This window comes from Chionomys nivalis, chromosome 21 (assembly GCF_950005125.1).
Source record: "Chionomys nivalis chromosome 21, mChiNiv1.1, whole genome shotgun sequence".
Lineage (NCBI taxonomy): Eukaryota > Metazoa > Chordata > Mammalia > Rodentia > Cricetidae > Chionomys > Chionomys nivalis.
In genome coordinates, this window is record NC_080106.1 from 9,762,940 (window position 1) to 9,777,030 (window position 14,091).

General features: G+C 49.2%; 1 protein-coding gene across 3 annotated transcripts; it reads right to left on the reverse strand.

Annotated features, from left to right (window-relative positions):
* Window positions 1-559: 559 nt before the first annotated feature.
* On the reverse strand, window positions 560-13,795 carry Klhl36 (kelch like family member 36). Of its 3 annotated transcripts, none has more exons than XM_057754160.1 (5): window positions 13,728-13,795; window positions 11,725-11,801; window positions 8,542-9,612; window positions 3,281-3,438; window positions 562-1,889 (listed from the first exon to the last, which is right to left on the reverse strand). In XM_057754160.1, exons 2-5 carry the CDS (start codon window positions 11,782-11,784, stop codon window positions 1,337-1,339), a joined length of 1,842 nt encoding a protein of 613 aa, XP_057610143.1. In that variant the 5' UTR covers window positions 11,785-11,801; window positions 13,728-13,795; the 3' UTR covers window positions 562-1,336. The 3 variants fall into 3 exon arrangements, with proteins under 3 accessions (XP_057610142.1, XP_057610143.1, XP_057610141.1); XM_057754158.1 differs by lacking the exon at window positions 13,728-13,795 and adding an exon at window positions 12,838-13,062; XM_057754159.1 differs by lacking the exons at window positions 3,281-3,438; window positions 13,728-13,795 and adding an exon at window positions 12,838-13,062 and having other exon boundaries at window positions 560-1,889; window positions 8,573-9,612.
* Window positions 13,796-14,091: the final 296 nt, after the last annotated feature.

A 14,091-nucleotide genomic window follows, 5' to 3' on the forward strand; every position in this document is an offset into this window, starting at 1 on the left:
GAAAGTTCAGAGGTCAGAGACTATAAAGTACAAGAACGGCATTGCTGTGTTAAAGGCTGCAGAGGTCCAGTTAAGCCTCCTCCTCCTCCTCCTCCTCCTTCCTCCTTCTTCCTCCTCCTCCTCCTTCTTCTTCTTCTTTTAAAGATTTATTTATTATGTATACAATGGTCTGCCTGCATGTGTCCCTGCAGACAGAAGTTGGCACCAGATCTTATTACTGGTGGTTGTGAGGCACCATATGGTTGCTAGGAATTGAACTGAGGACCTCTGGAAGAGCAGTCAATGCTCTTAACCACTGAGTCATCTCTCCAGCCCCTAGTTAGGCTTCTTGGGGACCGGTGTACTCATTTGTGCAATGCTCCCGATGACTGCACCAGCCCAGAGAAGTCACTGGAAGCACTACAGGGCTGGGTTTTTGTTTCTGAGAAAATGAAGGCAGGGGGCTGGAGAGATGGCTCAGCGGTTAAGAGCATTGCCTGCTCTTCCAAAGGTCCTGAGTTCAATTCCCGGCAACCACATGGTGGGCTCACAACCATCTGTAATGAGGTCTGATGCCCTCTTCTGGCCTGCAGGCATACACGCAGACAGAATATTGTATACATAATTAATAAATAAATAAATAAATATTTTTTAAAAAATGAAGGCAGATTTGGGGAGCTCGCTACGACAGTGACATTAGGTAGGCAGCTCACGCTACGGAATACCGCACATAAATATGTTTGCGCCGCCTTTCCCTACCCTTCCTTCTCAACGACAGAGAATTTACAGAGATTTCCAGCCAGGGAAGATGACACTATTCAGGAAAAGAATCGGCTGCTATGGAACCTTCAGCAAGAAAATCAAGAGTCCCTGGGTCTCGCCTGCCTGTCCAGGGAGCTTGGGATCCCCGTGTCTTTAAATGCACAACGAACATGTGTGCCCTTGCCTGAGGTAACTGAATGCAGAATGCAGCTGACGCTCAGAACTCAAGTCTCTGGACAGGCCTCTAGTACCTCAGCACAGCTTGGGTGTCTGTACGAAAGCTGCAGCTAGGTTTGGGGAAGCCCAAAACTTGGGGACACTGATTTTCACTACCAATTTTTTCATATAACCTGTGAGCCAGTAAGTGTGGATAGGAACAGTCACAGGGACCTTCAGGGGTGTGTGACCCGGGAAGAAGGCCCATGCAGACATGACGACCCAAGTGCAAGTATTCAAACAAGATAATATGTAAAGCTGTGAAGAATATTTAATTATTATTTACTGTGATAGCATAGAAATACCAGGAATGAAAAAAGTACAAAAAAGCTCCTAGGGTGTGACAGCCGTGAATGTGGCCGCTCTGCCAGACTCGGTGTCACTGACCTCGGTCCTGGCACTTGTCCTTGCTCCTCTTCTTCTTTTCCTCCAGCCTCGGGTTGAGGGCACACACACAGGCCGACACGCCTGCAATGGCATTGGGGAGGTCTGGACCCCTGCTCCACCTGTCGGCTTCACGGTCATACACCTGCACAGCCCTGGAGAAGGCCGTGTTCTCCCAGCTGTAGCCGCCCAGGATGTAGATACGGCCCTGCCACACGGCCACGCCCGATTCGCTGTTGGCCTGCAGCAGCGGTGCCACACGGGTCCACTGGTTGCACTGAGGGCTGTAGGCCTCCACGCCCAGCACGTCGAAGCGCTCCATGGATTCCACGTGGTCGTCGCTGCCCCCAATGGAATAGATGCTGTCACCCAGGCTGCACATGCTGTGCCAGCCTCGGGCTGTCGTCATGGGCCGCCTCTCCTCCCACACGTCCGTCCGGTGGTCATAGCACAGCAGGTTCTTGCGGTACGGGCCAATCTGGTAGTCGTGGCCCCCTGAGATGTACACGAAGTCTTTGTAGATAGTGCCTGCGTGACCATAGGTGAACCTGCAGAGAGGACAGAGGACAGAGGCGCTCAGGGCAGAGCCAGCTCCCATCTTTGGGAATAGGGGACTTGGGCTCTTTACAGCCTGCTTCTCAGGAGGTCATGAAGGCCGGAGGGGAAAACACAGAGCCGGTAAACCACAGATAGCTCGCGGATCTTAGCTGTCAGTGGACAAGGGGTACAGAAGGCAGGTGAACAAGAGTCCCCTGCCGCAGGGAGGATGCATGGGAGCACTCCACTTTCTGTGCAGTTTTCTGTAAACCTGACTCCTCTAAACGCTATCAAAGTGGGGGGGGGGAGACAAAAAACTGGGCCTGTGATGCACGCCTTTAGTCTTAGCACTTGGCAGGGAGGTCTCTGTGAGTTCTGGGCCAGCCAGGGCAACAAGTGAGACCTATAAATATGGGTTCAAAATAATGTCAGAGAGGACTGGCAAAAAGGTGGATATAGGTACTTGCTGCCAAGCCTGACACCCTTAGTTTGATCCCTAGAACCTACATGATGGAAGAGGTCAACTCCCGTAAGTTGTCTTCTGACTACCCTGTGTGTGCTGTAGGACCTGTTTGTGCACACACACACACATACATACACAATGTGAATGTAAAAAGAGAAAACCCCACAACCTCCCCCCCCCCAAAAAAAAAGCCCAGGACCAAAGATATGAAACCTCATGTCGTGGTTTGGTCGGCAATCAGGGCTGGAAAGGGCTAGGGACGGCGTTCACAGGGAGAGCCCAGGGCAGGCAGAAGAGATGGGTCCGGCCTAGCTCCTGGTTCACGTGGGGCTTGTGCAGGCTTGCTATGCCAACAGGGCAATGACTGAGGAAGGCTGGATGGGAAAGTCATCAATGTGGGCTGTGCACACATTGCCAATGATGACATCATGGATTGTGTTCACACCAACTAGGAGCATAGGGTGTCTCCTTAGAAATAATCACAGCTTCACACCATTGTCCCAAGACAGTGGTGGTGGTGGCACCTACTCTTAGCATGACCACCAGCTTAATTTCGCCCTATAAACGGTGTTCACTCAGAGAATCCATCAATAGGCAATCACTTACAACACTGCCCACCTGCTCACTGCCACTCTCTGGCTACCTCTCTACTCACCAGTTTGCTATGGATGCCCAGGGCCTAGTCATAGTGATACAGAGTGTCACTTGCTCACCAGTAGCATCCAGGAATTGCCCCCTAGTTCCTGGAATCCATATTTATTTATTTGAGACAAAGTCTTAGTATGTAGCCTAGCATGGCCTCAAATTCAATCCCCTGCCTCAGTTTCCTGGGTGCTGGGATGATTTGCAGAAGCCAGGACATTATGAAAACAGAAGGCAAGACTAAACTTTCTCCTGTGCCAATATCACCTTCCAGCAGTGGTCTCAAGCCCTCATCACCTTGGTAAGCCAGCCACATAAGTCCAGGAGTTGGTCTTGGGGCTGTAGGTCTCTACAGAAGACAATGCTCCGTTCTCGTTCCGGCCACCAACAGCCACTAGCATGTCTTCAATGGAGGCCAGGTAGAAATCCACACGGCGCTGGTTCATGGAGGCCACCTGTGGTGAGGGCGAGACACCTGAAGCTTCCTTTTCCAAGCCCTGGCAGCATGTTCCTCAACTGAGTCCACAGAGTCAATGGCCCAGGCTGACCAGACAGTGGCCAGATGAGCTGGGGAGAAGGGCCTGGACTTGAAGAAAATGGGTGATACTGGTAGGGATTCTGAGAACCCTGATGCTTCCATCAGACCTCAAATCTTCGAGAGGTGCATGGGGCACACCTCCTGAAATTGGTCTGGCCACATGGCATTATGAAAGAAATTAATGACTTTCTAAAATTAAAAACAATTCAGTCTCCTATGTTCTTCTGATCTCCCCAGACACCAGGCATGCATATGGTGCTCAGACATACATGCAAGCATAACACTAATGCATACAAAATAAAATAAATAAATCTATATAAGACTTAAAATTTTACACTTGGGAGGCAGAGGTAGGCGGATCTCTGTGAGTTCGAGACCAGCCTGGTCTACAAGAGCTAGTTCCAGGACAGGCTCCAAAGCCACAGAGAAACCCTATCTCGAAAAACCAAAAAAAAAAAAAAAAAAAAAAAGACTTAAAATTTTAAACAAAAACCAGTTTTCCATTTTTCCCATCAGGGATTTCAGCAGACTGAGCAATGCCTTACCACTGAAGCACAATTTGGTTGAGATTATTTTTTAATCAATACTGATCCATTGTCACCATTCATGTTAAAAGAACAGAAAGTGACTATGGTGGTTTGAAAGAAAAGGGTCCCCAAAGGGAGTGGCACTACTGGGAGGTGTGGCTTTGTTGGAGCAGGTGTGGCCTTGTTGGAAGAAGTGTGCCTCTGTTGGAAGTGGTCTTTGAGGTCTTTTTCTCAGTATCACAGTCTCTTTCTTGTTGCCTGCAAGATGTAGGACTCTCAGCTACTACCCCAGCACCACATCTGCCTCTGCGCCACCAGGCTCCCTGTCATGAGATAATGAACTGAACCTCTGAAACTATATTCAATCCACCCCAATTAAATGTTTTCTTTTTAAGAATTGCCATGGTCATGGTGTCTCTTCACAGCAATAGAAACCCTAAATAAGACAGAAGTTGGTACCAAGGACTACGGTATTGCCATTATAGGCTTGACTATATTTTAGTTTGGAGTAATAAGGACTTGGGACTGTGGATTTAAAAAGCAGTCGAATGTTTTAACTGCTGTTTAATGGGCCATACTAGTAGGAGCATGGAAGACAGTGGTACTGTGTGTGATTTGAAGAACTATGGGGTACTCATTCAAGAGGTTTCAGAAGAGGCTGGAGAGATGGCTCAGTGGTTAAAAGCATTGCCTGCTCTTCCAGAGGTCCTGAGTTCAATTCCCGGAAACCACATGGTAGCTCACAACCATCTGTAGTGAGGTCTGGTGCCCTCTTGTGGCCTGCAGACACACGGACAGACAGAATATTGTATAAAATAATAAATAAATATTTTTAAAAAAGATTTAAAAGAGGTTTCAGAGGAAGAGAATTTTAGTATGTTGCTTAGAGACAATTTTTGTGATATTCTGGGAGAAGAAAGTGACTGCTTTTTACCCTTGTCTGAAGAGTTTGCCTGAGGCTAAAGTAAGAGTTATGGATTAATTCAGTTGGTAGAGGAAATCTCAAAACAGCCTAGTATAGACTCTGTTGTGTGGGTATTAGTGGTAACTCTAATGAAGTTTTATAATGAAGCCAGGCAGTGCCTTTAATCCCAGCACTCAGGAGGCAGAGGATCTCTGTGAGTTCAAGGCCAGCCTGGTCTACAAAGTGAGTTCCAGGATAGCCAAGGCTGTTACACAAAGAAACCCTGTCTCCAAACAATCAAAAATAAATAAATAAATAAATAAATAAATAAATAAATAAAGCTCACACAAAGGTGATCCCAGCGCTTGGGATCACACACCTTTAGTCCCAGCACTAGGGAGATGGAGACAGGAGTGATATGGCTGGGTGGAGAGAAGAATATACGTCAGGAGGAGACAGGCACTCAGGGCATTCTGAGGTTTGGTGGAGACAGATGCAGTCAGAGGAAGAAGTCTGAGGACAGGATCGCCCCTTCGGTCTGAGCATTGATAGAGGTAAAAAGGGGCTGGCTGTACGGCTTCTCTGATATTTCAGCTTTCACCCCTAATATCTGACTCTGAGTTTTATTATTTATATCAGATAGAACTTGTGCTACAATTGTGTATATCTGGGTGTATGTGTGGCATGCATGCTATGCCACGTATGTAGAGGTCAGAGTCCTAAGTCACCTTGCCGGCCCAGGCTAGAGGCTTTTTTTTTTTTTAAATATTTATTTTTTTTATTATGTATACAGTATTCTGTCTGTGTGTATGCCTGCAGGCCAGAAGAGGGCATCAAACCTCATTACAGATGGTTGTGAGCCGCCATGTGGTTGCTGGGAATTGAACTCAGGACCTTTGGAAGAACAGGCAATGCTCTTAACCTTTGAGGCATCTCTCCAGCCCGGGCTAGAGGCTTTTTAAATTTTTACTCTTTTAATTTTTTTTGGTTTTTCAAGACAGAGTTTCTCTGTGTAGCTTTGGCTGTCCTGGAACCCAATCTGTAGACCAGGAAGGACTCAGACTCACACACAGAGATCCTCCTGCCTCCACCTCCTGAGTGCTGTGATTAAAGGCATGCTCCCCACCACCTGGTCAGGCTAGAGTTTTGATATTAGAACTGAAAAGCCATCTGGAATCTATTTTGGTTGTTTTTGCAACAATGTCCCAAACTATTGCCCAAGTTCACCTGGAATCACTACATAGCCCAAACTGGCTTCAGACTTGCAGCAATTCTCCTGCTTCAGCCTCCTAAATCCTGGGATTACAGGAGTGAGCTCCCATGCCTGGGAGATGTTAAATTCAGCAAACCCTGAGGCAATTGGTCACACGGAGGTGTGAGCATAAAGACATTTCAGTTGGTTGCAGTCTAGGGAGGTGACTGCAGAAGGGGACACTTCATCCATACACATGCCCATCAACTCAGGTACCACCCTCTTAGCCCCACAAGGCCACAAGCATAGAGAGGTAGAAGGTGAAACTTGGGAAAGACAAGGTGGCATCTTGAAACTCCTGGGCGTTCAGTAGCTCAGTATGGTGGTTTGAACGAGAACAGCCCCGTAGGCTGATAAACTCGCATGCAAAATCCCCAGTCAGTAAACTGTTAGGGAAAGATGAGGAGGTGTGGCCTTGTAGAAGAAGTGTTTCACTGGGCGTGAGCTTTGGGGTTTTATTTTATTTTTTTATTTTTTATTTTTTTGGTTTTTTGAGACAGGGTTTCTCTGTGGTTTTGGAGCCTGTCCTGGAACTAGCTCTTGTAGACCAGGCTGGTCTCGAACTCACGGAGATCCGCCTGCCTCTGCTTTGGGGTTTTAAAAGCCCATGCCAAGCCCAGTCTCTCTATCCGCTGCCTGTGGATCAACATGTAAAGCTCTCAGCTAGTGCTCTAGTACCAGGCCTATCTGCTTTTGGCCATGATGATAACGAACTAATTCTTTGAAGCTGGAAGCAAGCTCCCAATTAAATGCTTTCTTTATTTTTTTATTTTTATTTATTTATTTTTTTGGGGTTTTTCGAGACAGGGTTTCTCTGTAGCTTTGGTGCCTATCCTGGAACTAGCTATTGTAGACCAGACTGGCCTCGAACTCCCAGAGATCCGCCTGCCTCTGCCTCCCGAGTGCTGGGATTAAAGGCGTGCGCCACGACCGCCCGGCTTGTATGGGTGTTTTGCCTACATGTATGTATGTGTATCCTGTTTGCTCATGGAGGTTAGAAGACCTCAGATCCCCTGAAACTGGAGTCACAGATGTTTGTGAGCAACCACATGAGTGCTGGGAACTGAACTCTGGTTCTTTGCAAGAGAAACAAGTACTCTTAACCAACCAAGCCATTTCTCCAGCACCCCACCCCCTTTTTATTTTTATTTTTATATTTATTTATTTATTTATTTATTTATTTATTTATTGTTTTTCGAGACAGGGTTTCTCTGTGGTTTTGGAGCCTGTCCTGGAACTAGCTCTTGTAGACCAGGCTGGTCTCGAACTCACAGAGATCCGCCTGCCTCTGCCTCCCAAGTGCTGGGATTAAAGGTGTGCGCCACCACTGCCCGGACCCACCCCCCTTTTTAAAGAGTTGCCTTGGTCACAGTGTCCCTTCCTGGCAACAGAACGGTAACTAAGACACTCAGCAAGGGTGTGCTAATGGGGCTGATGTCTGGGCTCCACAATGACCCTAAGTTGCACAGAGCTTTGTGGCTTCCTGAACATTACTCCTCAAATATCTCCACAAGAGAAGCCTGATGCGGGATTTCCTTCTGTAAGCTTGAATACCATTAATGAATAAAAAACTGCTTTGGACCTACAGCAGGGCAGAGCTTAGGTAGGCGGGGAAGACAGAGCTATCTGCTGGGAGAAAGAAGGGCGGAGTGAGGGAGAGGCCATGGAGCCGCTGGAGACAGATGTGCTGAAACTTTGCTGGTAGGCCATGACCTCGTGGTGACACACAGATTAATAGAAATGGGTTAAATTCATATATAAGAGTTAGCCAATAAGAAGCTAGAGCTAATGGGCCAAGCAGTGATTTAATTAATACAGTTTCTGTGTGATTATTTTGGGTCTAAGCTAGCCACCAGGCAGCTGGGAAGAACAAGTGGCCTTCTCCTACAGAAGCCGAGCAGAGGCTCTGAGGCACGGGGGCCTTTGCTTGGCTGAGGCCCATCATGGAGCCTGGAGCAGCCATTGATACTTAATAGCTGTTAGTTGCAATTCAATAAGACTGAAAATGTGCACTGGCCACATTTCAAGCCCTCAATGGGCACAGAGGGCCAGTGGCCACTGTGCTGGAAACAGGACCGACATAGAATAGCCCCATCAGGGTAGAAAGTCCCAGAGAAGAATACTGCTTTGGGCAGTAGCCAGCCCTTCAGAAGGTGACTGCGTGGCATCCCCTGACCCCTACCCTGGTGTAGGCATGAGGAAGGCAGCAAGGATGCAGACCATCACTGTATCATCCCAGTTCTCTCAGAAGCAGGGCAAACAGGAAGCCATGGTGAGGTTAGGGAGCTGCAAAGAGGGAGGCCTCAAGAGTAACGAATTAATTTGCTTTAATCTCACCTTGATCCACTGTTTACGGCGGGGGTCATACCTATAAAGAAGGTTGGAGGCTGCATCCCCTCCGTTGTCTCTCGAGAAGCTGCCACCAGCAATGAAGATGAAGCCCCCCAGCACGGCAACGCAGTGGTGGCTCCGGCGGGCCGGCAGGGATGTCTCCTTCACCCACTGTTCGTTCTTGGTGTCTAGGAAGCAGGTGTCATCGCTCAGCTCCAGACACCGCTCAGAGACCTCGCCACCCACGAAGAGCAAGCACTCCTCAGAACGCAGCTCTGTTCGCTTTGTCTGCAGGACAGGCTGCGCCACCAGGTTGCTGTGGTAGTTCAGGGCCTCCTCCACGAAGCCCTCGCCGTCAGCCACACTGGGCAACAGCGAGCCCATGGCCAGCTTCACACGCTGGAGCAGGATGTCCTCAGGGAAGAGGGGGAAGCGGATGTTTTCGAGCACCCGGCAGGTGTGCGCCTCGCGCTCCGGCTGCTGGGTGAGCCACTGCAGAGCTGCCTGCAGCAGGTCATACTCCCAGGTGTGCTGTACCTGGCCACTGCTCAGGTAGACACACAGCTTCTGCACAGAGACGTTCTGCAGGAAGTCAGGCGTGAAGGACAGGGTGCTGAAGTGGCTCAGGACAAAGCTGTCGATGAAGGCATCCAGCCGCTTGAGGCTGTATATGGAAGCCAGCTCCTGGAGGTAGAGATAATTGTCCTCACTCACCTCCTGCTCCAGGTACTCACAGCAGAAGTCCACCACCGTCCAGATCTGCAGCAGGTGCGCTGTTTCCAGGATGTAGTCAATGTTGTTGCCGTCCAGCTCCAGCTCACTGCTGTACAGGAAGTCCACCACGGCCTTGAGCCCCACGTAGGAGGCGCCGACCAGTTCCACCTCCTTCTGGAAAGCCTCACGCATGCCCAGAGTGAACATGGAGTTGAAGTAGTCGCTACAGACAGCCAGAAGGTTGCGGTGGGCGGGCACTTGCTGCTCTTCCACCACGAGGACCACGTCACAGAAGAGGCCATGCAGCCGCTGCTCATTCAGCCGCTGCAGCACTGTGGTGGAGTGGTCAGCCCAGTGGTACACCTGCGTGAGAAGAGAAGCCTGTGCATCAGGAGAGAAAGCACAGGCCTGCTGTCCATGGCCTGCAGGGAACCACAGTCAGCCCAGAGGTAATGACAATTGTTATAAGATGGAATAAGAGCCACGAAAGTAAACCCGGAGCATCACAGGGGCATCTGAGAGCATGTTTTTCCTCCCTTCTTGTCCTCTCTCCTGCAATGTTTTATAAATTTGGCTGGGTGTGCTGGTACATGCCTATAATCTTAGTACTCAGAGGCAGAGGCAGTTGGGCCTCTGTGAGGTCAAGGCCAGTCTTGGTCTACCTAGAATGTTCCAGACCAGCCAGGTCTACATAAAGAGACACTGCCTCAAATAAAATGAAACAAGAGAATAAAATATTTATTAGCACACAGGCACACAGCACAGTGTGAACGTGGAGGTGAGAGGCCAGCTCTCCTTCCAGTTTAGACATTCAAGGCGGGGAGCTCAGGTTGTCTGTCAGACTCGAGCAGCAAGTGATTTTACATCTAGCCAGCTCGCTAAATATAATTCCTAGAAACTGTCTGCTTGGCAGATCTCTGTGAGTTCCAGGCCAGCCTGCTCTGCAGAATGATAGTTTAGGACAGCCAAGGCTACACAGAAAAACCTTATCTCGAAAAAGCAAAGACAAAAACAAACAAAAACCAGAAACAACAAAAAAAAAAACCTGCCTGCGTGCTCTCTCTGTCTTCCTCCTTTATCATCAGAAGTCTAAGAGCTTCCTCCCTTCTTTCTTTCTTTCTTTCTTTCTTTCTTTCTTTCTTTCTTTCTTTCTTTCTTCTTCTAGGTCTTGATAGATACTTTGTAAACATTTTCCCATCAGAGGAGTGCTCCTACATCCGACCCCACGGCTTAAATCGGATGGACTGAAGTTAGAACTTCAACTCTGCATCCTGCAGGTGTGGTCTCAGGTTAGCTAGCCACCGACCCACTTCCTGGCCTTTTTCTTTTCTTTTTAAAATGTTATTGTTATTACATTTATTTACTTAGGTTTTTTTGGGGGGGGGAGGAGGATAGTGATATGTGCCACTGTTTACATATCTCAAAGGATAACTTGTATGAGTTGGTTCTCTCCTTTCACCAAGTGAATCCCGGGGTTTGAACTTAGACTGCCAGGCTTAACTGGCAAATGCCTTTACCTGCTGAGCCTGTTTGTCCTGTTTGTTTTTATTGTTTTTTGTTTGTTTGTTTTGTTCTAAGACAGGGCTCTCTGTAGCCCTGGCTGTCCTAGAACTCACCCTGTAGACTCAGAGATCCACCAGTTTCTCCTGGAGTTTAAGGTGTCTCCTGGAGTTAAAGGTGTGTGACACCCCTCCCCTCCACACAAACACACAGGCTGGTTTTGGGGAGAGGATTTTGCTAAGTAACTCTGACTGGTCGGCCAGCCTGTACTCACCTGGTACTCACCTGTACTCATTATATAGGCGGGCTGGCCTCATTTTTTTAAATTAATTTATTTACTTATTTATTATGTATACAATAATGTATGCCTGCAGGCCAGAAGAGGGCACCAGACCCCATTATAAATGGTTGTGAGCCACCATGCGGTTGCTGGGAATTGAACTCAGGACCTTTGGAAGATCAGGCAATGCTCTTAACCTCTGAGCCATCTCTCCAGCCCTCTTGGTTGTCTTCTTGTCTCAGCCTTCAAGTGCTGAGATTACAAATGTGCACCCTGCCCACTGGGCATGGTCATTCTCCCTGGATTCTTTCCTGACTCGCTGAGTCTGATTCTAATGAAACTAGCTTGATGTGGGCTGATGGGCAGAACCCAGGGAGTCCATACTTGTTCATTCTCGGGGTCCCAGGGAGTTGGACACAAACAGAGAAGTGATCCCTGGTGTCCTAACATCAGGAAGACGGATGCTATTTTAAGGTCAGAGGCTGGACTCTCCATGAGACTCGCATTGTTGGTAAGGCCCACATGAAGGCAGAAGTCCCTTGGTTCTTTTGTCCCACCCGTCATGGTGATATGGAAAATGGAGGGAGCTATACCCAGGAGCTCCTCGCAAACCCGCAGGTGGATACAGTTAAGGAGACATAAGACGGAGGCAATAGGAATCGATACCACGGGTGGAGAGGCACTGCCCACGTTACCTTTGAAGATTCGCTGATTTTGTATGGCCGAGACACTCGCATCTGCTTGCTTGCCTCCATTGTGAGTGATTCCGGACCTACAATGAGAATAGCATTTCTGAGCATGAGCCATTAACTCCAGGCTGGCTGTTAGCTGAGGGCCCAGCAGGCAGACACCACTGTCAGCAAATGAAGAAACCATCCCATGAAGGAGAGTGAGAGAGAATGAGACATTGTGTGTAAAAAGTCAGGCTGCTGTAACTGCTTAGTGTGAGATCTGAGTTGGCAAAGAGAATTGAAGGAACGAAAACAGAGAGCCCTCAACCACAAGAGGAGACTCTATTAACTTGAAGGGTATCTCATGACCTGGTACACAGGACAGCACATAGTGCAAAGTCTGTGTGTGTATGTGGGGGAATCAGCTGGGTTTTTTTGTTTGTTTGTTTTTGTAAAGTTGTTTTATTTGGGAACTGTGGGGTGGAAGGTAGGCCAGTTGCTTTTTTCAGGACTTTGGATATCTGTATGGATATCAGAGTTCCTGGAACTCTGAGCCCATTTTATGGCATCGGCTCAGAGCAAGGAGACAACTTCCTTTACTAACCCTTAATTCACGACCCTGTATGTCTAAAGTGTGGCATCTCACAGCATTTAGTCTGTGTTTCATGCTCACGTATTTTCCCCTTAACTTTAATTTATTTTGTGAAAGCCTGGGAGAGTTAAGCTCTTTTTTCCATCATATGGGACCCAGGGATTGAACTCAAGTTGTCAATCTTGGTGGCAAACACCTTTGTCCACTGAGCCATCTTGGAGCCAGGCTTTGGGGGACTTTGAAGACTAGGAGGGCACTGGCAGGGACACCCAGGAAGGAATAAATCTGTTGGGTTAAGCTTAATTTGACTCGGAGAAATCCTGCTCAACTTGCTTCTCTAGCTGTGGTCAGAAAGATTCTGCTCGTGCTTGGAGTCTATGGGACTCCCTGCCCCATACGTTGGGGGGTAGGGGACAACGAGGGGGAGGAAGGGGGACACACTGACATAGGACCACTGCAAACAACCTAAAGTCAACACCTGCAACTTCCCTACTCTCAACCCCATGAAATCAGCTTGCCCCAAAGGCGCCCACAGAGAATCGGACCTCCATCCATCCTTTGGGAAGACTGGAAAGGTGCAGACGCTCGCTGGTCTAATTAACAGCCGGTAAAGACGAATCTGTCTTAGCCAGTCTCATTTTCTCCACCTCATTTTCCTTACGAAAACAACTTGAGCATAACACATAGACCAGGATTGGGGTTCGGAGACATTTCCCCCGGTTCTGCTGAGTCCACCAGAAGAATCATTCTGTTATCTATTGAAAAAAGAGTCTTTGCTAAAGCAGAACAATGTGCTAAGAAGTCAGCGCGATTAGGAGATAAACAGGGAGAGAGAGGGGGCTCCAGTGTTCCCACGGAGGAAGAAATCAGGGGACATTCCATTCTGTTCGACTCTCCCTGGAAAAGAAGAGAGGAGTGGATCTTTCGGAGGAAACTAGTAACTTTGTGTCGAAGCTGTCCCCATGCAGGGACTCTGACTGTCCCCGGGTTGCTGGAGGCCCAGAGAAAAGGGAAGTAGACCAGTCATCAAAAAAGCACCTACTTACTGCATACCCCTGGCTCCCTCGGTTCACCTTGGCCGACAGAGACTGAGTACCATTGTTCCCACAGTGAGAAAATCACACCCTGGCTGGGCAGGTGGCTGAGGGGCCCGCTCAAGGTCACAGAGAGGAAAACACAGACACCTTCTCAGCCCATCTACTACTTAGGGAGACCAGCCAGGTCTCTTGGTTCATCACAGTCTGAGAGCGTTCTTTTCTAGGCCAAGGGATCCAGAGAGAGAGAGCGCGCTCCAGTGCAGGGCTCGCCTTAGTCTCAGGGACCGTGTCTGTGGTCGCTAGATGCGTCCTGGGCTACGTGCAAGTAGGTGAGGTGAAGGTGCAGAGCCCCCGCCCGGGGTCCCCGGGATCCAGCACGCAGCCCAGGCTGCACTCACCGTCCCGGGTCCCGCCCGGCAGGCGCTGGGGCGCTGAGGCGCTGAGGCGCTGAGGGAGGCGTGGGTCGCACCTGTGCACCCACGAACCCTAATCGCGCCCGCTTGCAAGCAGCTACCAGAGCAGCGCGAGCTGCGGGGCTACGGTGCCCGCCCGAAACGCAACCATCCCTCCGCTAGGAAGTGCAAGCCTGCACTGTCAATGGCGGCTGAGGAGCGGGGCCTGAAGGCGGGACGAGAGGCGGGGTCTGCAGGGTGGAAGGCGGAGCGTCGTCTGAGTGGCGGGTCTGTTGGAGACTAACAGGCAGGAGGGCGGACCTCAGTTTTAGGGGCGGGAAGGTGTCTGGAAGAGGTACCCAGGGTTTCT